This window comes from Haliotis rufescens, unplaced genomic scaffold, assembly GCF_023055435.1.
Source record: "Haliotis rufescens isolate VD_foot unplaced genomic scaffold, xgHalRufe1.0.p SCAF_20, whole genome shotgun sequence".
NCBI classification, from domain to species: domain Eukaryota; kingdom Metazoa; phylum Mollusca; class Gastropoda; order Lepetellida; family Haliotidae; genus Haliotis; species Haliotis rufescens.
Genome location: NW_025963891.1, coordinates 14727321 through 14754495, shown reverse-complemented (window position 1 = coordinate 14754495; position 27175 = coordinate 14727321). Strand labels below are relative to the sequence as shown.

Sequence of the window (27175 nt, the reverse complement as noted above, 5' to 3'; positions counted from 1 at the left end):
CCCTGGCTTCCCCGCAGGTGTGTGCAGGCTTCCTCTGCAAAGAGTGCCATGTTCATTAAATAATGCCACAAATAAATATCTATACCTTTCTCCTAATGTAACTGAGTGTTTCATATTTCAGAATAAAACCGTTCATTCCTTTCTACCTGTCAGTCACAACACATCAACATGGCAGGGGGTACAAGCGGAAAATTTATTACACTTGGGTTGTAAAACTGTCCTTGGCACAGCGTTGGGCAATAATATTTAATTCCTGTCTGAAATGTTCATAAGTGAAAATAGATAAACAGTGTGTCTGTTTTGTTATCATGTGAAGATTCAGTCACACAGAGATACATTGCCCTTAATGTCTTCTTCAACAAGTAAAAACGCATCTAACAAAATGCTTGACCTTGATTTGAAGTGCACAAGATCAAAGATCTCTCAAAGATGTCTAAAAGACTTAGATCAGACTTTGAAGCTTGCAATATTTTCTAGTTCTTTACAAGAAACATCCATCAGTTGCCAGTGTCTGTGGACTATCAACTTCATTACCTGTGTACTGGGCATTAACACTAAACATACCAGCACATTTAGATTGCAACTGATATGTGTATAATCTTAATGACTATTCTTCCTAAAATTAGCAGCCAGACACAAAATAAGTGAATATTACAAGAATGTTCTGCCAAGCTGCAAGTTATCAAAATGACAAAAATCCAGAGAAGTCTGTTGATGGTAAAAGGGCGAATAACTCTTCCATGACTATTCAAAGTGTCTAAAAGCACAATTCATTAACAGTTACGTACATGTGTACTGAGTTACTCAACCCTTATGATGTGGATAAAAGGAGTACGTGAGTGAGTTTGGTTTAACGCCGCTTTAACAGTATTCCAGTTATATCATGGCTTGTCAGCTTAATGTGGGAGGAAAGCCCCAAGTGATGCAGGCCTCAGACGTTTACCACTTCGGTGAAACCCACAAGCACGGGTAAGGTGCTGACAAACCTAGAAACATAATTGGGGCAAACCGGGATTTGAACCCACAATCATAGGTTTCTGGCGTGCCCAAGGGACACAACTCTGCGTAGTGGATCACAGCGCCTTAGACGACCAGGCCACCCATGCCCGTCGTAGATAAAATGAAAGATCTCAGTCACAAATGCAAAACAAAAAGTGTCCTAACTATTTACAATGACATTACTTAATGACATTTTTAACTAAAATCACCTGTGTACATGAACCATGGCAGGAAGAAGGCAATCATTCTTAGATTCTTAACCTCAAGCATAATTGTAAATTGAATTGACATAACATGTACTACCCTCTCTCAAATATGACCCGTTTTCAACCCATATGTGTAACGGGCCGATGGCTGTATCACATTTCTTGAATAAACTTCATGAATTGAACATAAAGTCTACATAATCGGATAGTTCCATTTGAGAGCAAGTGTTGAAGATCATCATTTGCAAGTAGATGGATTATTTACTCATTTAATTCAACAGTGAGGTAAATATTCATGGGATACAGAAAACTACTGACTGGGGCTGTGCTCAACTGGTCACGAAACAGATGCTGAAGGTTTTTGTCAGGGCGAACACATTGATGCAAGTGAGTTACTGCTGTGAGAATATTTCCAGCTATATAATGGCTTCAGGTATACATACAAGTCTGGGAAAGGCAAAAAAAACCTGTCTTGATGGTAACACACAATCAGTAGTATGAGTTTATCTTAAAACAAGCTGATAAAGGACAGAAGATCTATGATGGAAACTAAATTGGTCAATTGTTTGAAGGGCATTACTTACAAGTTGAGGGATGACAAAGGAGACACACTTTATGGATATCAAGTTCTTTAATTACTGTAAAGTCTACATTTCTGAATAGATCTTGCTTGATAGCAGTATATGGATCTATACCGAAACAATTGCCTTTACAGTAATCTAAGAAGTTGTTATCCATAAATTGTATCTCTTTTGTAAATTGGTATTTTATTGTCTGATTATTCAGCCTTAGGCTTTATATTTGTCTCCATTTCTGCCATCAAAACCAAAAACATGCAAGCTCGTAATAATAGATAAATATGATAATAATGGTTATCATGTTAATGTTTTTGCTCATGGCGGGACAGTTTGTGGGGCGGGGAGTTTGTGGTGAAGTGGGTCGGTTTGGGAGGTCGCGCAGTTCATGAAGTGGGGGAGTTTGTGGGGTGGGGCAGTATGTGGCATGGGGGAGTTTATGGGATGGGGGAGTTTGTGGGGTGGGGCAGTATGTGGCATGTGGGAGTTTATGGGATGGGGGAGTTTGTGGGGTGGGGCAGTATGTGGCATGTGGGAGTTTATGGGATGGGGAAGTTTGTGGGGTGGGGCAGTATGTGGCATGTGGGAGTTTATGGGATGGGGGAGTTTGTGGGGTGGGGCAGTATGTGGCATGTTGGGGTTTATGGGTCGGGGGAGTTTGTGGGGTGGGGCAGTTTGTGGGGTGGGGCAGTTTGTGGGATGGGCCAGTTTGTGGGGTTGGGCAGTTTGTGGGTGGGGCAGTTTGTGGGGTGGGGCAGTTTGTGGGTGGGGTGGGGCAGTTTGTGGGTGGGGCAGTTTGTGAGCTGGGGCAGATTGTGGCATGAGGGAGTTTATGAGGTGGGGAAGTTTGTGAGGTGGGGAAGTTTGTGGGGTGGGGCAGTTTGTGGGTGGGGCAGTTTGTGAGGTGGGGCATTTTGTGGGGTGGGGCAGTTTGTGGGATGAGGTAGTTTGTGGACTGGGGAAGTTTGTGGGATGGGGAAGTTTGTGGGATGAGGTAGTTTGTAGACTGGGGAAGTTTGTGGGATGGGGAAGTTTGTGGGATGGGGCAGTTTGTGAGGTGGAGAAGTTTGTGGGGTGGGGAAGTTTGTTGGGTGGGGCATTTTGTGGGGTGGGGCAGTTTGTGAGGTGGGGCATTTTGTGGGTTGGGGCAGTTTGTGAGGTGGGGCAGTATGTGGCATGAGAGAGTTAATGGGGTGGGGGAGTTTGTGGGATGGGGAAGTTTGTGGGGTGGGGCATTTTGTGGGATGGGGCAGTTTGTGAGGTGGAAAAGTTTGTGGGGTGGGGCAGTTTGTGGGTGGGGCAGTTTGTGGGGTGGGCCAGTTTGTGGGTGGGGCAGTTTGTGGGGTGGGGCAGTTCATGAAGTGGGAAAGTTTGTACAGGCTCTGTGAACAGGGAGAACTCAACACAATCATACCTGCTATTAGGTGGGTTAAGGTATCTACAAACAAACTCAAATCATCAAAAAACAACTAAAAACATACAAAATAATAAAATGTTATTGTTAAAGGTTAAAATATATCAATTGTGATCTACTGCAACACTGATACGATACTAGCATTATACCAGTTGTATTATGACTGATTTGTGAAAGTGGTCACTGAATAATAGAGAACTTATTTATTCAGCATGATTAACACTTTCCAATATCATGGCTATTTCACTTTGTCAACAATGTCTTGCCACATATTGAAATATGTCCCACAAAGAGTCAGATATATCCACATACGGTACTAAAGATCATAAGTACTAAACATCAATCAATGCTACACAAAGTTGCTAAAATAGAGAGAAAATTAAGTCATCAAGAGTTGTCTCCCCTGCATCCATCTCCAAACCCTGTCTTTTTCACGAAATGTTATTCTCCAGGAGAAGGTGCAAGGGAATATGTTTTCATTAGTAACACAAGTATACCACTTAAATAAATAAATTCACAGAAAACAACATACAAGGAAACTCTTTTAAACAAAAAGCAAAAACATTTGCTGTCAGTCCGGAAGTGCAAATATCTCGTGCAATGAGATTTCCCCTCATAATGTGGGAAAAGATTTCAGGCAAAGCTATCTAACCAGGTGAGAAGCTACCAGTATTTACTGTTAAACGCTGAATATCCCTAATTTGTACTTTTCCTGTCACAGATCACTTCTCAATTTCCTTGCTTTAGCTCCTGCATGAAGGACAGGCTAGTGCTACACAAGCTCAAGAGTTTCACCCAATTTTACACAGATACACAGAATGTTACACAGGAATTTTTTAACTATAACCAAATTAAACATATGCATTTTCGGGACAATTGTGAACCACCATTTCTGGAATCATACCAAAGAAAACATGACACTGAACAGAATTTGCACATGGCGACACTGTAGTTTGCACTACACAACACTGTACAGAGTTTTCAAAAACATGACACTGTACAGAGTTTGCATAAACATGACACTGTACATAATTTGCACATGACACTGTACATAGTTTGCAGAGTTGCACAACATGACACTGTATGACACTGTACACAGTTTGCACATGACACTGTAGAGAGTTTGCACACGACACTGTACAGAGTTTGCACAACACGACACTGTACAGAGTGCATATGACACTGTACAGAGTTTGTGCATCACACTGTACAGGATGCACAACATGACACTGTACAGAGTTCACACATGACACTGTACAGGGTGCACAACATGACACTTTACAGGGTGCACAACATGACACTGTATGACACTGTACACAGTTTGCACATGACACTGTACAGAGTTTGCACAACACGACACTGCACAGAGTTTGCGCATCACACTGTACAGGATGCACAACATGACACTGTACAGAGTTCACACATGACACTGTACAAGGTGCACAACATGACACTGTACAGGGTGCACAACATGACACTGTATAGTTTCACAACATGACACTGTACAGAGTTTGCACATGACACTGTACTGTTTCCACAACATGACACAGTAGAGAGTTCGCACAACATGACACAGTATGGAGTTTGCACATGACACTGTAGAGTTGCACACCATGACACTGTTCAGAGTTTGCACAACATAAAACTGTACAGTTTGCACAACATGATACAGTAGAGAGTTTGTACAACATACAATACTTCAAGATGAGACTATGCTCCACATACTTAAATCAGTCCAGGTCTACACACTGTGAGACGTGGGAAACCGTGCCACTGTCTGTGTAATTAGGTTGCCATACCTCATAACATTTGTGCTAGCAGACAATGCAGATTTTGAAAGAATTGCCAGGACTGCCTGTTGACCTGAGCAGAGCACCCCTTTAAGGAAAAGTCAGCATCACAAAGCTCACCTGGTCTCACCCGTCTCGTTGCGGAAGGCCTGTTCCATCTGTTTCTCTTTGGTGGTTAGGCCATCGAGCTGCATCTGCCTCCGCTCCACCTCACGCTGGGTGCTGATGCCTGGTTAAGGAACATCATAGCAAGAGAGACATGCATGTTAAGTAGGCAATAGAAAAATCGGTTAAAATGTGCAGCTGACAAGCAAGATTACCACAGGGTCCCTGGCACAGTGTCAGTACATGCATAATTATATATTGGGGTTATTTATGTTTCGTTGGTATGTGTCAAATCATGCAGACAAAGATAGAAAATCATGAGTGAATTGCAAGTGAGTAAACAGAAAGTGTCAGAAGCTCCAGTAAAATATCTACTGCATCCCTGACATGATCCACCCAGCAAAGGCCTTTATGCAGTAGCACATAAACTTGGCATTTTGTTAAGATCATTGCACAATTTAGAAGGCATAAGCCTGGGCTAAGAGGCGGCTGCTTAATGATAAACACAGTAAGACTTTGTAGATTTGACATGTTATGTACATATTTGTTCATTTTCTTTCCCCAAATCACAACTTGTAGTGTGTAATAGAGCTGGGATGGGTCCAAATTTACTACCCAGGTACCCACCACCCTATTACCCGACCCTCCCTGGGGACCCGCTGTAGATATTTAGAGATAGGTTCAAACTGTCCGATTTGGAAAAGTTTGACCGTCGCCCTGGCTAAATGTATTTAGATACACATGAAAAACGATCCGCTCATGCATACACTGAAATTTAATGCATGAAGTTTTAGTTTTATTCAAACATATAAAAGTAAGAAGGAATGGGTGCATTGTCAGAAAGAAATGGGAACATTAGTGACTTATAGTGTAACCATGGATAGTAGATAATTTTTGTCATTAAACAATATATATCACATGACAAACCACGGGTCCAGGTAGTCCTGTGGGTACCCGGGTCCTACTCAGGACCCACCCCACCCGACCCGAGTATCCGAGTTACCCGTCCCAGCCCTAGTGTGTAAGGAAGAGAATTTATGGACGTCAACTTCTATATTATGAGGGACACGTATCGGAGTATATACTTACTCACCTGATGAAGGAGTAAGTATATACTCCGAAATATTGCATTCCTCATAATAAAGAAGTTGACATCAATATATTCTCTTCCTTATGTGATCCCTTCTAAAAGCCATTCAAAGACTTGTATAGTGCAGATTACAGGTTATTTGTTTTGAGTGAATGAATAATGTCCTGATTGTTCTAGTGGAAGCTGGAAAGTGAGACACTGTGTTGACATTCAGCAAGGATACATGTGGTAGGATGAGGAGGCCCTCATTAGGTTCTGTCGGAGTTTGCCGAGGTCCCCAGAAAACTGTTTCATTGACACTCGTATTTGTGCGGATAGCTGGAACAAAAGGGCATCAGTTACATCATCTCCCATCTCAGGTCACAACATAGTCATTTTAGACTATCACCAGATTCTTCAGACACGTGTGATTTTTCATGTTTCATTTTCTCAAACAAACTGTTCAATGCAGCTGTGTCCATGAACTGTTGATGGCTGTCATTCAGGTTTGGAAGAACTATGTACATGTATCATGCTGTAGTATAAAATGATTTGATGCAGTAGTTGGGTGAAGTGCGTCCAAGATTGATGCACTTGTATAGCAATGCATGCATATGTGTGTATATGTGTGGCTGCTTGTACTAGTCCAGACTGATATCGATTTATAAATAGTGCTATCCCACTGAGATACCATGCCACAGTTTAACATGAATACTACCCCACTCAGACACAGTATACTGACTCCGAGCCGACCAGTCCTTGTTTAAGCCGCTTAATGCCGAGCACCAGACAGGGTAATAACAAGTACCATCTTTTAACGTCATTTGATATGACGTGGCCAAGGATCGAACCCCGAACCTTCCGCTCTCCAGGCGGACGCTCCACCTCTAGACCACGGAGGCAGTGCTAATGCCAAGTTCCAGACAGGGTAACAACAAGTACAATCTTTTAACGTCTTTTGGTATGACACGGCCGGGGGATCAATAGAGCGGATGCTCTACCAATAGACCATGGAGGCGGTCTAATTGTTAGGTAGTGAGGCAGTGGGGAGAAAATGTTATCATTAATTTCTTTAGCATGACATATAAAACAACAAAACAACATCCTTGAGACACTGAACACTGGTTTCTATTGGCACATCCGTCTGAAATGTGTAACCCATTCTTGTCAGAAACCCCACATTAAATACTTGGTAACATGAATTCAATTTTGAATTCTTTATGACATGTCACTTATAAAACAACAATATGAAAAAAATGAGTAAAAATACACTCGTTACTGCAGATATTCTCAACAACCCTCCCAGTTCCATTACATTAACTATCAGACAACTGGAGTCATGCTTGGCTGACCTGACACCACAGAAGATGAACAGAAAGGGGGATAACTCTTGAGGTCTTGGGAACTTGAGTTTCAGTCACCATTCATAACCAGCTGACAAATATAGAAGTAAGTATTGTAGTGGCAGTAAAATGTACAATACATGTAATTGTATAAAATAATTCAATTATTTCAGGCCATTTAATTTTGGTTTGAAAGTATTAATAAAATAACTTTCTTTTATCTTTCTGAGTGCATCATTGTCAGATTTGTAAAACGAGAATATCGCAATATTCGGTGTTTTATTCCCGGCACACTGATCAATGTGCTGACTGAGTGGGATACACCGACAAGAGGGGTCCCTTATTTGTTGTCGCTGGACCCTCACTCTCGCTCTTCTATACACAGGTATAAAGGTGAAACAGAGTCATGAAAAAACGTTTTCTTTGCATTTTCAAGCAAAGTATTTGTTATGGATTGCGACTCCAAAACATGCTATTTCGTGTCAATCTGTCTTTGATATAAAGTGATGTATTTAAGAATTATAGACAATCACTGTCAAATACAGTTAACTACGGTTATAACAAACTCAAAGGGACCACTAATTTTAGTTCGTTATATCTGTAGTTTGCTATAAGCATTTAATCAAGTCATGTTACTGTCTCTTCTTAAATCTCTCCAGCTAGCCGGTATTTGCACTACAGTCAGAATGTCCTCGCCTCGCAGAAAATTTGTTTGCCTTAGAAATTATTATGGGACCACTCAATGGAATGTTTTCACATACAGTTTTTGTACAGCTTTAAACCACTCGAACAGCGCATCTTCTACATCTTTTTAAGTTTAGGATCGGAATGGTTTGGTAGCTGCCTTGCACTCGGATGACTGGCACTTGTCAATGATAGACTATTGTTAATTGAGGGTGTAATTTGAGGACAAGGTGTCAGAGTAAATCAATTGCCTACAATTGTTTATTACCGCTCTGAACAGTCGCGCGTGGTCGCAGATGTTTTGTTAGGCAGATTGGTGACACAGGAGTAGCTCAGCTCAGAGATTAACAGTTCATCATAAACTTAAACATTATTGTTGACAGAGTACACATGGGAACACAAAGTGTGTTCGGTATATCCATTATTTCGTTATATCCATCAATTCTATATGATAGATTATACAGCAAACGTCTCAGACCCAATGAACAGTTCGTTATATCCGTCAGTTTGTTGTAAGCGTGGTCGTTATAAACATGGTTTACTGTATTCTAATTTTCAGACAGTTGGCCTGCTGTCATATTCGGTAATGTGAATGCGAGGGTTTCTCTGAAATGATATCCCGGAGTACTGTCAACATGACATCCCAGAGTTCTGTCAACATAGCATCCCAGAGTACTGTCGACATGATATCCCGGAGTTCTGTCAACATGACATCCCAGAGTTCTGTCAACATAGCATACCAGAGTACTGTCGACATGACATCCCAGAGTCCTGTCAACATGACATCCCGGAGTACAGTCAACATGACATCCCAGAGTACAGTCAACATGACATCCCAGAGTACTGTCGACATGATATCCCAGAGTCCTGTCAACATGACATCCCAGAGTTCTGTCAACATAGCATCCCAGAGTACTGTCGACATGACATCCCGGAGTCCTGTCAACATGACATCCCAGAGTTCTGTCAACATAGCATCCCAGAGTACTGTCGACATGATATCCCGGAGTTCTGTCAACATAGCATCCCAGAGTACTGTCGACATGATATCCCGGAGAACTGTCAACATGACATCCCAGAGTTCTGTCAACATAGCATCCCAGAGTACTGTCGACATGATATCCCGGAGTACTGTCGACATGATATCCCGGAGTACTGTCGACATGACATCCCGGAGTACTGTCGACATGACATCCCAGAGTCCTGTCAACATGACATCCCGAAGTGCTGTCAACATGACATCCCGGAGTACTGTCAACATGACATCCCGGAATGCTGTCAACATGACATCCCGGAATGCTGTCAACATGACATCCTGGAGTACTGTCAACATGACATCCCAGAGTCCTGTCAACATGACATCCCAGAGTCCTGTCAACATGACATCCCGGAGTACTGTCAACATGACATCCCGGAGTCCTGTCAAAATGACATCCCGGAGTACTGTCAACATGACATCCCGAAGTGCTGTCATCATGACATCCCGAAGTGCTGTCATCATGACATCCCGAAGTGCTGTCAACATGACATCCCGGAGTACTGTCAACATGACATCCCGAAGTGCTGTCATCATGACATCCCGAAGTGCTGTCAACATGACATCCCGGAGTTCTGTCAACATGACATCCCGGAGTACTGTCAACATGACATCCCGGAGTACTGTCGACATGACATCCCGGAGTGCTGTCATCATGACATCCCGAAGTGCTGTCGACATGACATCCCGGAGTACTGTCGACATGACATCCCGGAGTACTGTCAACATGACATCCCGGAGTACTGTCAACATGACATCCCGGAGTACTGTCAACATGACATCCCGGAGTCCTGTCAACATGACATCCCGGAGTGCTGTCAACATGACATCCCGGAGTCCTGTCAACATGACATCCCGGAGTCCTGTCAACATGACATCCCGGAGTACTGTCAACATGACATCCCGGAGTACTGTCAACATGACATCCCGGAGTCCTGTCAACATGACATCCCGGAGTGCTGTCAACATGACATCCCGGAGTCCTGTCAACATGACATCCCGGAGTCCTGTCAACATGACATCCCGGAGTACTGTCAACATGACATCCCGGAGTACTGTCAACATGACGTCATCAAAGGAATGTTGTTGTATGCTGCAAGATTAATTCAGGACACCGACAGAAGGAAATTCTCATGCTTCCGTAACATGTTAAAGATGAAGCTATTCATATTTGCTAAGCAAATTTGAAACAGATACCAGAGTTCCAGATGAAGTAAGGACGATAAGTGGTCATTGTCATAACCTGAATCAAAAGTTTAAAACTTAGAAGATCTCAAGGAGTCCAGGCCCTCCCTTAATTTTGAAACACTTCGATACCATAAATGATTCTTTTGACATATTTGCATGCATGTGGACATGGCGAGTGTTTGCCCTATGTGTTTCCACACAAAACTGCATTGGACTTGTTGGTAGATAAGAATGACAAAAGCACAAGACGATAAGCATTTTGAAAATATATATATAAAAATTTAATGCATCCAACCCAACGCTCTTAAAAAGTGATGTCTGTCATCATGCAGCAAAGGACATTAAGTGCTTCTCCTAAAGTAACCACCCAGCAGGGGTCGATTAAAGTGTTTGCCCATAGGCCCGTGGCCAGTTAAATTTACAAAGGGCATGCTGAAACAAAAAGTAGATGGCCCATCTGGCTAGTCAAAATTTCATCCCTTCTCCTTGTATGTTTAATTTTTTAATTGGATCTTCTCGGTAGAATGGCAACTGGCCACCATTTTGTAAAAAGTACCACAACTTCTTTATTTGCTCATATATCGCCATGAAATGAGGCAAATGGAAGCCAAAATGTAATCTTAGAGTGCAGGAGAAATATTTCAGGGGTGAGGAGATCAAAACTATTCAGAGCCCTGCTAGCTGGTTATGCGATCTCAGGTACGGCCACTACGCAGCCTCCACCATTTAGTTGTAGGCCAGTTTGAAGAAGGGCCAGTAACTTTTGAAAGGAGCAAGCCCTGCTGGCTACACACTAATTTGTTGTTAAATCTACCTCTGCCCAGGGAGCCAAACACAATCATATTGGCTACACCACAAAACCCATTGTAATAAATGTCCTATAGACTGAAAACTGAACTAGGCAGGCATTAAACAATAAATACAACTAGATGTATGCCAATGGTCCACTAATGTCCTATCAATAAGTTGAGATACTCATAAGGACATGACAAGGTTAAAGAAGATCATTTTTCCATTTCAACCAGTTACCTGACACTGGGCCAAGTATATCAGTTTTCAATCAACTCTCAGCATACTCAAAACATGTGGACAATGGTAGAAAATGGGATTTCCATCTACTTCAAATGTCTCAGAGAGACAATAAATTGAGGCAAGTCAGTGCATGGGAGTAGCATCAGCAACAGTCACTAGACAGGTAAATGTCTTCTTTGAGCTTGTTGTTTCTACACTTCATCAACAGAAGTAACAAATCATGTCTAGCAGATAAGTAGGTTTGGGCTTAATCCCTGCCAATTTCAGGAGTGAATACCTTTGTGTATGCTGAACTGGTCCGGTTATGTTTGTTTCTCTCATTGATCTTCTCCATAATTTCCTGCCCCAGTCGGGCACAGACATCGTAGTCCGATAACCTGCAACATAATAGATCTCTTGAACAGAAAATAGCATTCAATATAACACACATAGGAGTCCGACATCCTGCAATATATTGGACCTCTTGAACAGAAAATAGCATTCAATATAACACACATAGGAGTCTGTAGAACCTGTAGAGTGAGTGAGTGAGTGAGTGAGTGAGTGAGTGAGTGAGTGAGTGAGTGAGTGGGTGGGTGGGTGGGTGGGTGGGTGGGTGTGAGTGAGTGAGTGAGTGAGTGAGTGAGTGAGTGAACGAGTGAGGGAGTGAGTGAGTGAGTGAGTGAGTGGGAGGGAATCAAGGACAATGGTCACACTGGCAACACACACTAAAAGGGTGGCCATCGAAATGCTGATTGCAATGTCTGATGTTCACACTCGTCACCTATGAAGCAATCACTTGTCTCATTTAGGCTTGATCAGTTAAAAGTCTGACAATATCACTGCCTATGGTGTGGACCATCATTCCCTTATCACTTCACTAATGTTGTATAGCCTGTCCCGTGCAAGTGGTCATGCAGCTGACACAGTAGCAGTGCCACCAACGTTTGAGTCTACTGGCCCAGTGGTAGTGGTAGAGCGTCCGCCTGGAGAGTGGAAGGTCTGGGGTTCCATCCCCGGCCGCATCATATCAAAAGATGTTTAAAGATGGTACTTGTTGTTACCATGTCTGGCACTTGGCATTAAGGGGCTAAAACAAGGACTGGTCGGCTCAGAGTCAGTATACTGTGTCTGAGTGGGGTATTCATGTTAAACTGCGGCATGGTATCTCAGTATGCTAGCACTATAAATCGGCATCAGTCGGGACTAGTACAAGCAGCCACAAACACACACACGTACATGCACGTCGCTATATAAGTGCAATAATCTTGGACACGACGTTAAACCCCATTTCACCTCACCTACTAGCTCAAAATTGGCTCTAAGCATCATTTTCAGTAGAAATTAGTGTTACACTATGGACTATTATGTAAAGGAGAAATCTCTCGAATATGTTCTTTCAGGAAGAATCAATGAGCAATGAAGGAGCGAATTTATTCTATCAGGAATCAATAGGTTCAGATGATTTCTCCAACTTAACCATGTTATGGTTGATACATAATTTATCCATAATTTTGCATAATGATCCATAGTTGCATCAGTTTTACTTGGCCAGAATGAATAGCCAGTGCAACAACAATAGTGTGATGTCATCATGGTTTAATAGCTGACCTCAATAGACCAAAAAGAAGTTCGCTAGACTTGGGCTTTAACTAGTGGTTAAAATCCAGTAGTGAGTATTGTTCGTGCCAATTTGAGCAATATTCAGGGAACCCTCTCAGTTTTCATAACATCAAGAATGAGTTTTATATATTGTACCCACGTAAGAATCAAACCTGGGTTTCCAACTGGTTGACCTTAACCACTCAGCCACCAACAGATGACAGTAATGACATTCATGATGTTGGGAGCATGGAGCTGAGGGGAGCACAATGACACAGTGTGTGAGACACAGCCGATATTCAGGACGGTCACCGGGAACTACTTGTACTAAGCCGCTATTATGGCATCCCAAAGCCCATTTGAATTGCCTCATGTGCCAACAACGAGGTACTCGAGATCTATTCTGATCCCGAATCCCATCATGACGGTGTCTGGTCAGTATTGTCAGCGTGACTCCCAGCTGGATCAATTCTCCTCCTTCCCTTGACAACCAAGTACTGCAGACTTGTGTTATTATTACAAATAGAGAAGGAAGGGCAACTTGAGAAAAATGATCATGGTCATAAGGACGTTTATTACAGAAAGTAAAAGGTTAACTGCAACATGAGACTACTTCAAGAAGTCTGTACGACCGAGAGCAGCACAAGGAATGACACAATACATTCTTCATCAGGTTAGAGACTGCGCTGGATGATACCGAGAGAGAAAAAAATACAATTACTGACTCTATGCTGACCAAACACTTTTGCTCCTTTATATACTCCACAAAAGAAGTTAAGGACACTTGATTCTTCCATATAACCAATGTTTATCTGTAAAAAATGTTATATTTGTGATAACACTTTCTTAGTTAAGTACAAATTCTCGTACGTTTTGGGGTTGAGTCCAATCCGGGATTCGAACTTTACTAAGAAAGTGTTATCCCAAAGATAACATGTTACATTTGACCACTTTCTAAATGGTATTGTGTATTCAGAATGTAAATCTGTCTTGCTACGGGGTAGATTAACTATTGTAATATGAACAAGCATGAAATACTCACATCCCCCGCCAATATGACATGTCGGGTGTGTGCAATGCATTAGCTCCTGTGAACTATGTTCACTGGGCCTCTTTGTAAAGAAATATAGTACGTTTTTCAAGATCTGCTCCGGAAACAAGGACTACCTCCATTTTCAGTCTAAATCAAAGTCGTTGCCATGGAAACTTGAAAAATAACTTTTTTTGAAATCCCAAACTATCAAAAGGCACCAGTTTACCACTAGATCTATCTATGTGCCAAGTTTGGTGAAGAAATATGGTACGGTTTTCAAGATCTGCTCCGGAAATGAAAGGTGACGGAAGGACGGCACCCATTCCTATATCCCCCTTCCACTTCGTGGCGGGGGATAAAAAATCAGATGGTCCTTAACTTCTTTTGATTAGTATTTAAAGGATATACAATTCTTGACAAACCTTGACTGAGGACATAAAATCCCTATCAAACTGCCTTTGACAAGAAAAGGTCACGGCCATTGCAATAGCATGCAAACATGCTGCAAATGCTTCAACCGAAACAAATGAAAGGTAGAATGATATGATGTGCTTAACATTTTGTATCGGATGATTGTTATGCTATCATCTGTTATCGACTTGCTATTCAGCATGAATCATAATCGGTAAAAGCGATGTTTGTGGCATGTCTTCTAGGGCCTGTTTGTGTTTTCATGTAAATTTAAGCAAACTTAGAATTAAGAGTAATAAGACCACTTCGAGAACAGACTTAGTTTAGATTTTGCTGTGCCACCTTTATGACAATCTTGTTAAGTATCGAAGGCAAAGAATATCACCCTTAAATTATTTTTGAGTGAACAAACAGGTTGGTCAAGTGGTGATGCAGTGTTCGCGATGGCGATTTCATCATGTAAATCAAAATGTAGTGAATGAGTGAAAATAATTTGATGTGGTTAGTCCAAACTGATTATATTTCTAATCAGAACATAAATAGATTAAAATAAATAAGATAGATCATACGTATGTTTCTATGTAATTAGTTTTGATCATTCCAACATCCATACTGTTTGGTATCTAATAGGACTCATAGATATTATTTGCGTCACTTCTTATTTTTTACAAGAATAGGAAAATATTTTGCGTCCAGTAAAACCCTGTAGGTGTATCAGTTCTATCGTTAAATGAACGAAACTAGTTTGAAGTAACAGACATCCCCCACACTCCAGAAACAGCAGTTGGTGATTCAGCGGATGGACGTGACAGCAGGTCATCAGGGAAGACATAAAACCGATATAAACACTCCACCCTGAATATTTCAATGGACATTTCTCTTTTACAGCGGCATTAACTACTGGTCACATTAATTATTTAACTTATAGATCTGCACAGTATTACTGCAGTACTGCAGTATGGACTTGATGTAACACGGACAAGCAAAGAAATGATGCTTTACTGTCGCCATATTTTCAAGGTATGCCCCAAACTTGTAACCCAGGCAACATATGTGGACAATTTTGATTTCAACTGTGATACATTCAACACACATCCCTCAAGGAACATGAATGTGGAGCATTGTGAGGTGACAACTACCCGTGAAGATCCGGGGTAGAATAGGTCTTCAGCAACCCATGCTTGCCCTAAAAGGCGACTATGCTCGTGGTAAGAGGCGACTATGCTCGTGGTAAGAGGCGACTAACGGGATCGGGTGGTCAGGATTGCTGACTTGGTTGATGCATGTCATCGTATCCCTATTACGTGGATTGATGCTCATTACATCAATCACTGGATTGTCTGATCCATACTCAAAACTGTGGAATATTGCTGAGTGCGGCATTAAACAACAAACACAAACAAACAAAGGTGACAACTATACCCAACCTCACTGTTTAAGATTTACTCATTACACATCAAGTATGGTTATGTCGTCTGCATGTTGAAAAACAATTTGCCTACTGTCAAACTCAAAGGAATTCTAGCAAAAATGTCCCATGTCTCAAGATAATGTAGTAAGAAAGTTATCATGTATATGTCGCAACAAGCTCTTTCTTGCATGTATTTTATTTCAAGAGCTTGAACTTTAATATTAGCTACTCATATGCTAGAAAAGTTAGAACTGCAAACACAGGTGATGCTACAAATAGGAGTCTTTTCAGCCATTACATTCTGAACCAAATCTTACACACTTTTTGACAAACATTGGCAGTAGAAATGACCTGGATATATTAATATTTCATGGATTAGTGGCTAAGGCATTGGCTATGTGTGAAGAAAATTCCCCTAAAAGTGTGCTACATTGTACAATCTTCTCATGGAGCATGCAACTCATCAAGATCCAAGGTTAGAATAGCTCTTCAACAACCCATGCTTGCTGTAAAAGGCGACTGACTATGCTTGTCATAATAAGCGACAAACGAGATCGGGTGGTCAGGCCTGCCGACTTGGTTGATGCATGTATCGTATCCCAATTGCGTGGATTGATGCACATGTCAATCACTGGATTGTCTGGTCCAGACTTTATTATTAACAGACTGTGGCGTTAAACAACAAACAAACAAACACAGAGTATGCAAAAGAACAGATTTTGTCCTACTTGAAATGTTATGTGTTTTCTAATTTACAGAAACTTCAAACTTCAAGAAGAAAAGGAATAATCAGCAGAGCAGGTCTGTGACCTAAGATGAAATTGCACCCAATGTTTGTACAGCCTAAACCCACAACTTCTAAAACATCTGCTTGGATCAAAGACTTGCATCCAAATATTTTAGTAAAGCACTTTCTGTTGGCCCCTAAAGTCAGTCTTTGAGGCACATGTGAGCTGTACCTCCACATTTGGTGATGTAATACATCCTGAACTGGGACTTGAAAACACAAAGTCTAATTCTTATTCATCATAAAAAAATATCTCATAACAGTCCAGGATTTCTGAAACATTTCCTAATTTCTTATCCTCCATACCTTGTCCTTTATAAAAGTATTCAATTGGCACAGTCTACAATAAGTTTCAAGTTACATCTGACAAGGACAGGTATTGAAATAATCTCAAATACTAGTAAACATGAGTAAAACAAAACTAAAACCCCATAAACATTAGAAACAGTTTACTACCTGACAAAGATAGATTGATCTACCACATTTCTGATGTGCTGGATATGGTAACATCAGATCAATAGTGCCACAAGATTCTGTACAGGCCAATATATATTAGTCAAAGAAATCTTTTATTACACAATACATTTCTCTTTTCTGACATTTTTCCTTCCCATTGATCATTTCATACAGCCAGTTGGCCTAAAACTTATAATCTGGATTGGTTTTGATTAAGCTAAATGCAGGTATTCCACAGTCATAGTGCAGGACTAGGGCCTGTAGCTCACCTCACATAAGTTCATAACGGTCATACATACCGTATTCGACGTAATAAGCACCCTGCTCTAATAAGCGCCCACAGCGATATTTGCTAATATATTGGCTCGTGAACAATCCCAATTAGCACCCTTTCCGATTGATCAATGTACACAATACTTATTTATTTGCGTATAATATGCACTCGTGTTATATGCACCCTTAATTATGGGCAATTAAATTCTGGAAAAATATCTCTCTCGTATATAAACATTTAAGGCTGTCAGCATAAACCACGAAATTTATCTTTCAACTCTGTTTTTATTTACAAAAAAATATTCTAATAAGTGCCCCCATTTCCAATTTGAGAGCGCCTTGGGCGCTCATTACGTCGAATACGGTAATCATTGTTGTTTAATGCCGCACTCAGCAATGTTGCACCTGTATGACGGCAGCCTGTAAATAATCTAATCTGGACCGGACAATCCAGTGATTGACATCATGAGCATCGATCTACGTATTAAGGTTTCGATGACCTGCATCAACCAAGTCAGCGAGCCTGCCCACCTGATCCCGTTAGTCGCTTCTAACGACAAACATGGGTTGCTGAAGAACTATTTACCCGGAATCTTCACAGGACAATGGTCGTACACATCATCATGAACATGATGAAGACATGAGATTAACACTTTCTTTCACCAGTTGCTATCATGAGTTATATCCCTTCTATGTCACTCCTATTGACCAATCAGATTCCACCTCTCATATCACATGCATTTGCTTCAAATAAAGTGGCATCACCCATTGAAGATGATCTGATTGATAATCAAGATCTATTATCATGTATATAGTAATAAAACGGGTCTTTCTTCGCGAAGTGCATCAAATCATCTGAGCACCTTGATTAAAAATATGAAAAGAGTTGGAAAATATCTGTTGAAGCTAAGTTGTGGGTACACATATTTTGCAAAGCCTGCAATCAACCCAGAACTGCACGGCAGTTTACAAACCGGATGTCAATTTCGTTAGTCCAGCCAAAACATAACTCCAAAATTCCAGCCTTGTTCAGCAAGGGTGGAAACTGGACTTTTAAAGTCATTTAACTCCCTTGCCTTGGGAAGATGCCTGTAATAACATTAGAACAGCATTATTTTGAAATCATGGTATGTTGAATTGTTTGGTTACCAAATATCTTCTTTCTGCACCTATACCAATAACATGGCAAAGGGACATAACTCTGGTCCATAGTTCGTTAATCTGCCAATTCTGCAACAATTCTAGTGGTAATCCTAACATCCCCATTACAATGATGAGTGAGGTTTCACATGTTCAGTGGGCAAAGGCTACTAAAACTATAAGAGATGTCAATCAATTGCTGTCCTCACAATAATCTGTAATTTCATACAAAACATTTTAAATCAAGTCATTCTCAAGTCCTTGTTAAAACAGCTTACCAAAACAGCCATTAAAAAGACTACAAACCAACATCATTTCATATGTCATGTTTGTATATATTTATATGTTATTGTACTTGAATAAAAATATCAAACAATCAAACGTTGCATTATGGTGTGGTACCCATTTATTTATTTGTCACGTGATGGGCTGGGAGTTCAAGAAGATGGCAGTCAAGCCAAGGTCCTGTGTATGTGATCCTGTGGCCATTGTGATGTGTTTTACCACGGCTATAGCTGACTGTCACGCAAGTGGTGCGAATGAAGACTTCTAATGCATGTGCAGTGGTAGAAACTAACAGTTTTAGTCCACTAGTCTTTATAATGATAACATATAGCAAAACCCATAAAAATGGCAAATTCCTACTGGTCCTTATGATACCTTCACTATTGGGCAGTTTGGCAAGGACCACAGGACTAGTGGCAGTTTCTAACACTGCATGTGTACTATGAATTATGAGACTTAATAACAAAAATCAAAAGAATGATTGTTGGATCATTCAACTGTTGATTTTATTCTTATCATCAGATCATGGTTGGATTTTATCATTTGAGTTCATATCCATTTCAACATTCTTACCATTGCCACTTTCGTTTGGCCATTTTGAATACTTCTGACATTGATTTCCATTGTCATACTGACACATGCATGAACTTGCATTCTTGCTATCATATTAGGTAACAAAAAACATTTTGACATTAATTTAATGAACAAAAGCAATTTTCTAAAGATCAACATTTTTAAAATGTTACTTTAACAAGATCTGTATAATTTGCTTATTAATTTCAATTTTACTTGGTTTTGTAGGCCATTGGCCCTTGTACAATATAAATCTAGTAAAATCTTAGATATTTTTTTATTTTTGTATACTTATCCTGCATTACTCCATTATGCATTTATTGCTTGTTCTTGACAGAGAAAGAGCTGTGAGAGGTCTTGCTGAAGAAGAAGTTGTTCCAACTGGTTGTGTGGCTAACCCTATCACACAGCTCCCATGTGACCCCGGAAGTGGTGACATCACTGATTATCACATTACTGCTAAAACAGAGCATCTGAAGGCACCAAGGGGAGGCAACTCTGCGATGGGTAGGTCACTTCGGACATAGTTATGCAGGGTAAGTATAAATATACAAATATAATTTTTTTTTTCTAGATTTTACTAGATTTTTTCACTTATCTTGCATTACTCTTTATGCACCTGCATCAGGAGGTATGGAGGAGGATATACCTTCAGATGTGACTTCCAAACTCTCCATAGACTCCACCAATAGGCAACAGCGATGTCTGGCATTGAGTGACCATTATGTCGGCAGGGAAGATGTCCAGGTATCATTGCAGTTGAAGAAATTAACTGTAGAGGTCGAAAGGTGGGCTCCGGACATGAGGAAGCATCAGTGGCATCTAGGGGTGGTGACCTGTTGAGCAACCACCAAAGGGCCGAAGCTGTGGATGCCTTCCACGTCTTCAAGGGCGACATCTTGCAGGTAGCGGCTGGCGAAGACAGTGTCTGAGCGCCAGAAGCAGCCTTCGATAATTGTGCAGATGGAGCATTTGCTATGAAGTGCCATGGTGGAGGCAACCGCCCGGATCTCATGTGGGTTGTTGGCTCTCGGAGGATCCAGTCCCGCGGCCTCGTAGGCCTGGAGAATGTGGGCACAACGCCACAGGGTGATTGTGTTGTGGCTAACTTCTGCCTTCGACGTCAGAGATACCGGTATGCTGAGGCGACAACGTTTTCCACAATGATTCTTGGAACGTTGTATGAAGCATCGCAGCTCCCGTACCGGACATAATAGTAGTAGTTTGTTCAATCCCAACTATCGAAGATAGGGGCGGGATGGTGAAGGATCTATTTGGCTATCCTGTGAGTTGATTCTTGGCTATAAAGTCCAAGCACAGCACAAGATGAACAGCTCAAGCTTAAATCTTACATGGGTGATGTCTTGGGCATGTTGTTCACTCACTTGTGCCGCTGTTGCAAGAGCCAAGAGGAAGATCGTCTTTTTGGTGAGGTTGTAGTACGACGCCGAGTGGACTGGCTCAAAGGGCGTGCCTCTCAGCAGAGTCAGGACCACGTTCAGATCCCAGGCCGGGAGTCTGAACATGGCCTTCTGGTCCTCCAGACGAAAAGAGCATAACGGCGCCTGTAGTTCTGGGACCTTAGACATCTTTTGATCTTCCAGAACTGCCAAGGCCGAGTTAGGGGCCAACATGGTTGGTCGTGATGGAACTGCCCTTCAGATGACGCTTGTGGTGCGGGAACAGAAGATATTCTGCTAAGAATTAGGGTGATGCAGAGGCAGGATTCTGGTGTGTCTCCTTGCAGAAACTCTCGAAGGGAGTGCCACGTGTCGTCATAGAGGCCCCTGGTGGAAGGTCTGTACACCAAGGTGACTGCTTTCGCTGCCCTTGGGGAGAAGCCCTGGGCACCTAGAGCTCTTTGTAGATGGACGAGGCGTGAAGTTGTAACCTCCACCGAACAAAAAATACATGGGACACATGAGGATCTAATGATCAAACTCAGTTTTGTGTGTGAAAATGATATGAAAGAAAAGGAAATCCATGATTAAAATTGTCTTTGAATATGTGTATTGGAGTTTTTGTTTATCATGTGTACAATATTATCTGGATACTTATTTATCAGTTGTTTATGTGCATTGTCATGTTGATACACGTGACATATTCATACATTGTAGTAAAGCTAAGAAATATTGGCGCAACTTCTAGTGTTACAAACTGGGCCTCTAGTTGAAAAATCTGTGTAATAATTTAGGTTTTAAAAAATGTATCTGATTATTGTGTGGTATAACTGTTGAATGAAAGTCACCAAGACTAAACATTATAAGCTACCCAAATATTGTCATTTTCAGATTGAACTGAAAGAATCTTGTTGCTAATACTCATGTAACTAACGTCAATTTCGTATTTATGTATTGTTACATTAACCGAAACTGTTGTTGTGCTGCTGTACACCCTGATACGATACAAAGGCATCAAATGTGTCACATGTACACATGACCATGTGCTTTGATATTTATAGCATAACCCTAAATAAGCTCCGCCAACTGTGATAGATGAAGACGCCAAACATGACCGATTTGATTTCATATTAAAACTATAGACATATATCTAGATATGGAGCCATTTGTGGTATCCAGGGTTTGTCATTCAATTTGATACGAAGTTTGATGGTTTTTGGTGACAAGAATCACATACGTTTTTCAAAAAGCTTCTCTCGACACTCAATTGTGTTTACGTTTGCCAGTCACTGTTGGAAACTGAAACACTGCCACCTTGCAGGCTATTTATAGTATGGGTGGGGCTTTTAATAGTAATGCAGGATAAGTAAAAAAACAAATATGATATAATAAATAAACATTTTAAGTGTTCACACATTATCATTTCATTTCAATCACAATATGTTTTAGACAGTGACATTTGTAAACACAGATTTTCTTAGAGGTAAGGCTTCCATAATGTATCTCAAACAGTTTCTAAAAACGTACACGTACATTTACTGCTAATTAATTTATAACATATGTCATATAACACATTTACTGCTAATTAATTTATAACATATGTCAACATTGTTAAATCGTCCATACACTGGCAAATGTTCATTATGAAGGGCATCATAGGCTTTACACTCTAAAATAAAATGGACTTTGTTTTCATTTGAACCTCATTTAAGAATAAAAGTGAGATTATACTCGGGTCCCAGCAAGTTGGCTTCAAGTTCCTCAAAGCTCAAACACCCCTTGGTCTGTCTGATGGTCACATTTTAAGGTGTGTATCAATCTATCAGTTAATGATGGTGAAATTACACAGAGACAATGTCTCCAGTTCAAACTGGCCAATGTCTATATCTAACTTTGTTTACAATACTATGTGTATCTTTATATAAAGTAGCTCTGAAGACAACTATTAGAAAATCTGTCAAAATAAGAAAACTCTGGCTAATTATGTCAGTTTTGAATTCCTTGGGATCAAATAATATCACTACCCTTAAATCTGAAAAATAACACTGACATAGAGATAATCAATATCTTCTCTACTTAAAGGTTCTTCTTGTTTGTTTCCACTCAAAAGGTATAGATCTAATGAATATTTGCATATTGTACAGTGAGATACAACATAGTGTGTTTCCTTGTTTCAAGATGTTTCTTTCTCTCGACCCATTATTAAAAATTACGGATAATTCTTTCTGTAGATTTCTTAGTTAATGTAACTTCATGTCGATGTTTGTTAACTTCAGTAACAACTGACTGGGGGTGGAGGTGTGACGGTGTGAAGGTGATTTTACTGCACTAAGTTGAGTCAAAACACTTGACCAAACTCAGAAGAATCAATTCAATATTCGTCTGTGTATTCTGAAATGGAATAACCAATTTATCAAACATTGAGGGACACAAAAGATAGCTATTCTGCTTATTTGGGGTCTTATTTGATTCCTAATTATCACTTCTGTACAATAATGACATCGGTGTCTCGTGACTTACCAGGAATCACCTGCCATTTTGTTGACGGAAGTAAACCACCGAATGCCTTTACGCATGCCCACTGTCCCTTTGAACTTTAACATCGACCCCGCGTGGGGCTATTAATAGATGTCAGCGAGGTCGCGAGAGACGAAAGTTCCCACAGTCGTGTAGTGGAATGTAGGGTATCGCAAATCAGAACCATGCCATGACTTGGGTTGGATTTGTGGGGACGAATTATGCGTCTTTCATTACGAAGTGCGGTGAAATTGACCGCTTTCGTTGTCTTTATTTTATTTGCGAACATTTTACTTTTTGCGCATTATGACGAGCTCGCTGATGCTTATCGGGGAAAAGTTGGTGACAGTCCTTCGAAAGTCCAAGTCAACAATGGCGGAAACCAAAGACCTGTTGAAGATGGATTTAAGAACATTGACTTCCATAGAAAGCAAAGAAGTGCAAAGTCTATTCCCGAGGAGGTACAGAAGGCTGTTAACGCTGGCGGAGTGACAAGAAATGGAGTGCTCGACAACAGATTGCTTTTCAAACATCGTCAACACAGGCGGACAGAACTTTCTGACATTTTCATCAGTGTAAAAACTTCAAAAAAGTACCACGAGTCACGCGTTGGAGTCATCTTAAAAACATGGTTCACTTTAGTCAGAGAGCAGGTGAGATTTTCGTTTATTTAAATATCATCCTTACAAAATTTACTTTGAACATGTTAACAACTCTTTAGCCGCATGTTGTTTTAACTGTTAGACGAGTCTTGGTCTCGGTTGAGTGGCTGTAACGGTACACAATGCTCAGACAATGGTGTGAATCACTTCACAGTTTTGATTTGTATATTGACTTGGGCTGTCATTAAGCCGACGTGTGTATAGAATTGATGACAAATCGTGTCTGACTTTGTTTGTTTTAATTGTGACTACACTTTACCCGGCTCGTCAATAGGACATCGCTAACCACCATTGGCTTGTGATAAAAAGAAAAAACATCTGGCAAGTGGTTCCCAGAGTTGGACCATATTTCGTGCAATGGATAAAGTTTCAGACTTTGCAGTTCTTTTACACCAAATTGGCTTAATATATTCTCAGTCACTTTTACATGTTTATGCCCAAGTTTCTATTTAAGACAAAGACAAAAATTAGCATTGAGTGGCACTTGTTTTTCTACGCATTAGGCAATGTTAATTAAATATTTGTTCTTTTGTGTTTTTGTTTTCAAATTGAGTATATTATAATATAGGACAATTTACATTTCAAATGACAACATAAACTGTTATAATGATTGAAAAGGGATTGGCACCATGGACTTGTGGTCTAATTTAAATAACTTTATTTTAGTTATCTTTTGAGTTTGTAGCTAATCCTGCTTGAACGATACAAAAATGTGTACTATGTTTATGTTTTCTATCAATTTTATTTCAGTTTATTTCACAATTTGTAGCGAAATTGAAGCTTTGAGAACTGGTTCAGAATTGTAACCTCAAATGGTACTAGTCAATGAAGTCATTGTTGTTTTTTTGTTGTCCTCAGCTAAATTTAGTAGTCTCTGGCTAGCAAAAATTTTGAAGGCTTACATATTGTATTACTTTCTCTTGTAACCACCCAATCCTTATCAGTCAGCCAATTGAACAAGCAGATGGAACTGGAAAACTATTCTGCCCTAGTCGCCATGAGGCATGACAGGTACTGGGGACCTATTCTGCCCTAGTCACCATGAGACATGATGGGTACTGGAGACCTATTATGCCCTAGTCACCATGAGACATGAAAGGCACTGGGGACCTATCCTGCCCTAGTCACCATGAGACATGATGGGTGCTGGGGACCTGTTCTGCCCTAGTCACCATGAGACATGATGGGTACTGGAGACCTATTATGCCCTAGTCACCATGAGACATGAAAGGCACTGGGGACCTATCCTGCCCTAGTCACCATGAGACATGATGGGTGCTGGGGACCTATTCTGCCCTAGTCACCATGAGACATTACAGGGTGCTGGGGACCTATTCTGTTCCAGTTGTCAAGAGACAGGGTGCTTGGGACCTATTCTGCCTTTGTCACCATGAGACAGGGTTCTCGGGACCTATTCTACCCTAGTCACCATGAGACAGGGTTCTGGGGACCTATTCTGCCCTCGTCACCATGAGACATGATGGGTACTGGGGACCTATTCTGCCCTAGTCACCATGAGGCAATGTGCTGGGGACCTATTCTGCCCTAGTCACCATGAGACATGACAGGTACTGGGGACCTATTCTGCGCTTGTCACCATGAGACATAACAGGGTACTGGGGACCTGTTCTGCGCTTGTCACCATGATACATGGCCCTTATGAGGACATTGCTGAAGGAGAAATGTAACCAACACAACCCTCCCCTTCAACTTGTTGCCTGTAATACTCAGCCATTGACATCTATCTCTCATTATATGCCTCAATCTGACTAGTATACCACTGGACATTGCTTCGCTGGGACTTGACTGTTCAATGAGATTCCTAGTGTCAGAAAATCAATAATCATCTTGTGAAATTCAAATATTTCATCTATTGATGTCACTGCGACGAGACACCTCGAGGTGATCAATCCTTCATTGTCACTTAACAAAAATCACAGCTATCTGAGTTAATGTATTTGTCAGTTGACAAATTGATTATTATAAACTCTCTGCATATTTGTCACTTTACTTCTAACAGGTATAGTTTAATCTCTGGTACTGATATGTAGAAATTGTTTCCTTCTATTTTTGTTTCTTACAACTGTTACAATCAATAACATTTTTTTACCCTGTTAATATACATGCTTCAGTTGCTTCATCGCATGCTAAGGTTGTCAATGTTGTCTCCACTGACTGAGCATGCATCTAAAATAAACTTTCAAAGAGCCAAATCACTAGAATGTCCCTATGGTAATCCTGGAAATGTAAGAAGGAACATCATGGACCCAAACAAAAGATGAGAGGCACCAGATACAGTGCTTGGGTTTTGAATCAGATAGTCAGTATTGATTATTCTAAGGCAATAACTAATGCTGTCTAGGCATCTAAGCCTGTTACTATTACATGTCATATTTATCAGTATTAAATTTGCAAGGGAGCACACTATCAATAGACTCTGTATGCTGGGACAAGATTATAGGACAGCTGACAATCAAATTCCATACTGGAGAAAGTTTGCCAACAGTAATTTGTGTAGCGCCAGTTTAGATCAGTTTGTTAGTGGCATGGGCATGTAACTTGCATGAGTCCCAGTAATAATATAGACATGGCTGGCCAGTGTTGGTCTTGTTACCTAAGTCTGGCATGTCCATTTGTTTTACAATAATTGGGATACAGTATTCAACGTAATAAGCGCCCAGGGTGCTCTCACAATTAGAAATAGGGGGCGCTTATTAGAATATTATTTTGAGTTGAAAGATCGTAAATTTCCTGGTTTATTCGAACAGCCTGAAATGTTTACATACGACAGATATATTTTCAAGAATTTAATTGCTCATAATTAAGGGGGCATATAACACACGTGTGCGTATTATACACGAATAAATAAGTCTTGTGTACATTGATCAATCGGAAGGGGTCCTGATTGGGATTGTTCACTAGCCAATATATTAGCAAATATCGCCGTGGGCGCTTATTACGTCGAATATGGTATTTACTTTAAACTTGATTTCCTACTTTTGTGATGAATAATGTCATCATATGAATAGGCTCATCTGTTGTAACGATACCCTTTGTTCTCTCTGTCTAAAACACAGCCTCATTTTGCAGTTTCGAAAAATATACACTTACTGTATTGGACATAATAAGCGCCCCGCTCTAATATGCGCCAACGCCGATATTTGCTAATATATTGGTTAGTGAACAATCTCAATTAGCACCCCTT

The 27175-nt window shown here is 40.7% G+C and overlaps 2 protein-coding genes across 2 annotated transcripts in view; one reads left to right on the top strand and one right to left on the bottom strand.

Moving 5' to 3' along the window:
* The window catches only part of LOC124132246 (syntaxin-8-like), a 63805-nt gene extending 40439 nt beyond the window's left edge, over positions 1-23366 (bottom strand). Inside the window, exons 1-4 of the mRNA XM_046496080.2 lie at positions 23312-23366; positions 11719-11818; positions 6403-6497; positions 5105-5206 (exon numbers count right to left, since the gene is read on the bottom strand). Coding sequence (XP_046352036.1) covers positions 5105-5206; positions 6403-6497; positions 11719-11818; positions 23312-23328 — 314 coding nt within the window. The 5' untranslated portion in view covers positions 23329-23366. The remainder of the gene's footprint in view (positions 1-5104; positions 5207-6402; positions 6498-11718; positions 11819-23311) is intronic.
* Positions 23367-23411: 45 nt separating this feature from the next.
* LOC124132242 (fringe glycosyltransferase-like) overlaps positions 23412-27175 on the top strand; it is a 62012-nt gene continuing 58248 nt past the window's right edge. The window contains exon 1 of the mRNA XM_046496049.2: positions 23412-23961. Coding sequence (XP_046352005.1) covers positions 23530-23961 — 432 coding nt within the window. The 5' untranslated portion in view covers positions 23412-23529. The remainder of the gene's footprint in view (positions 23962-27175) is intronic.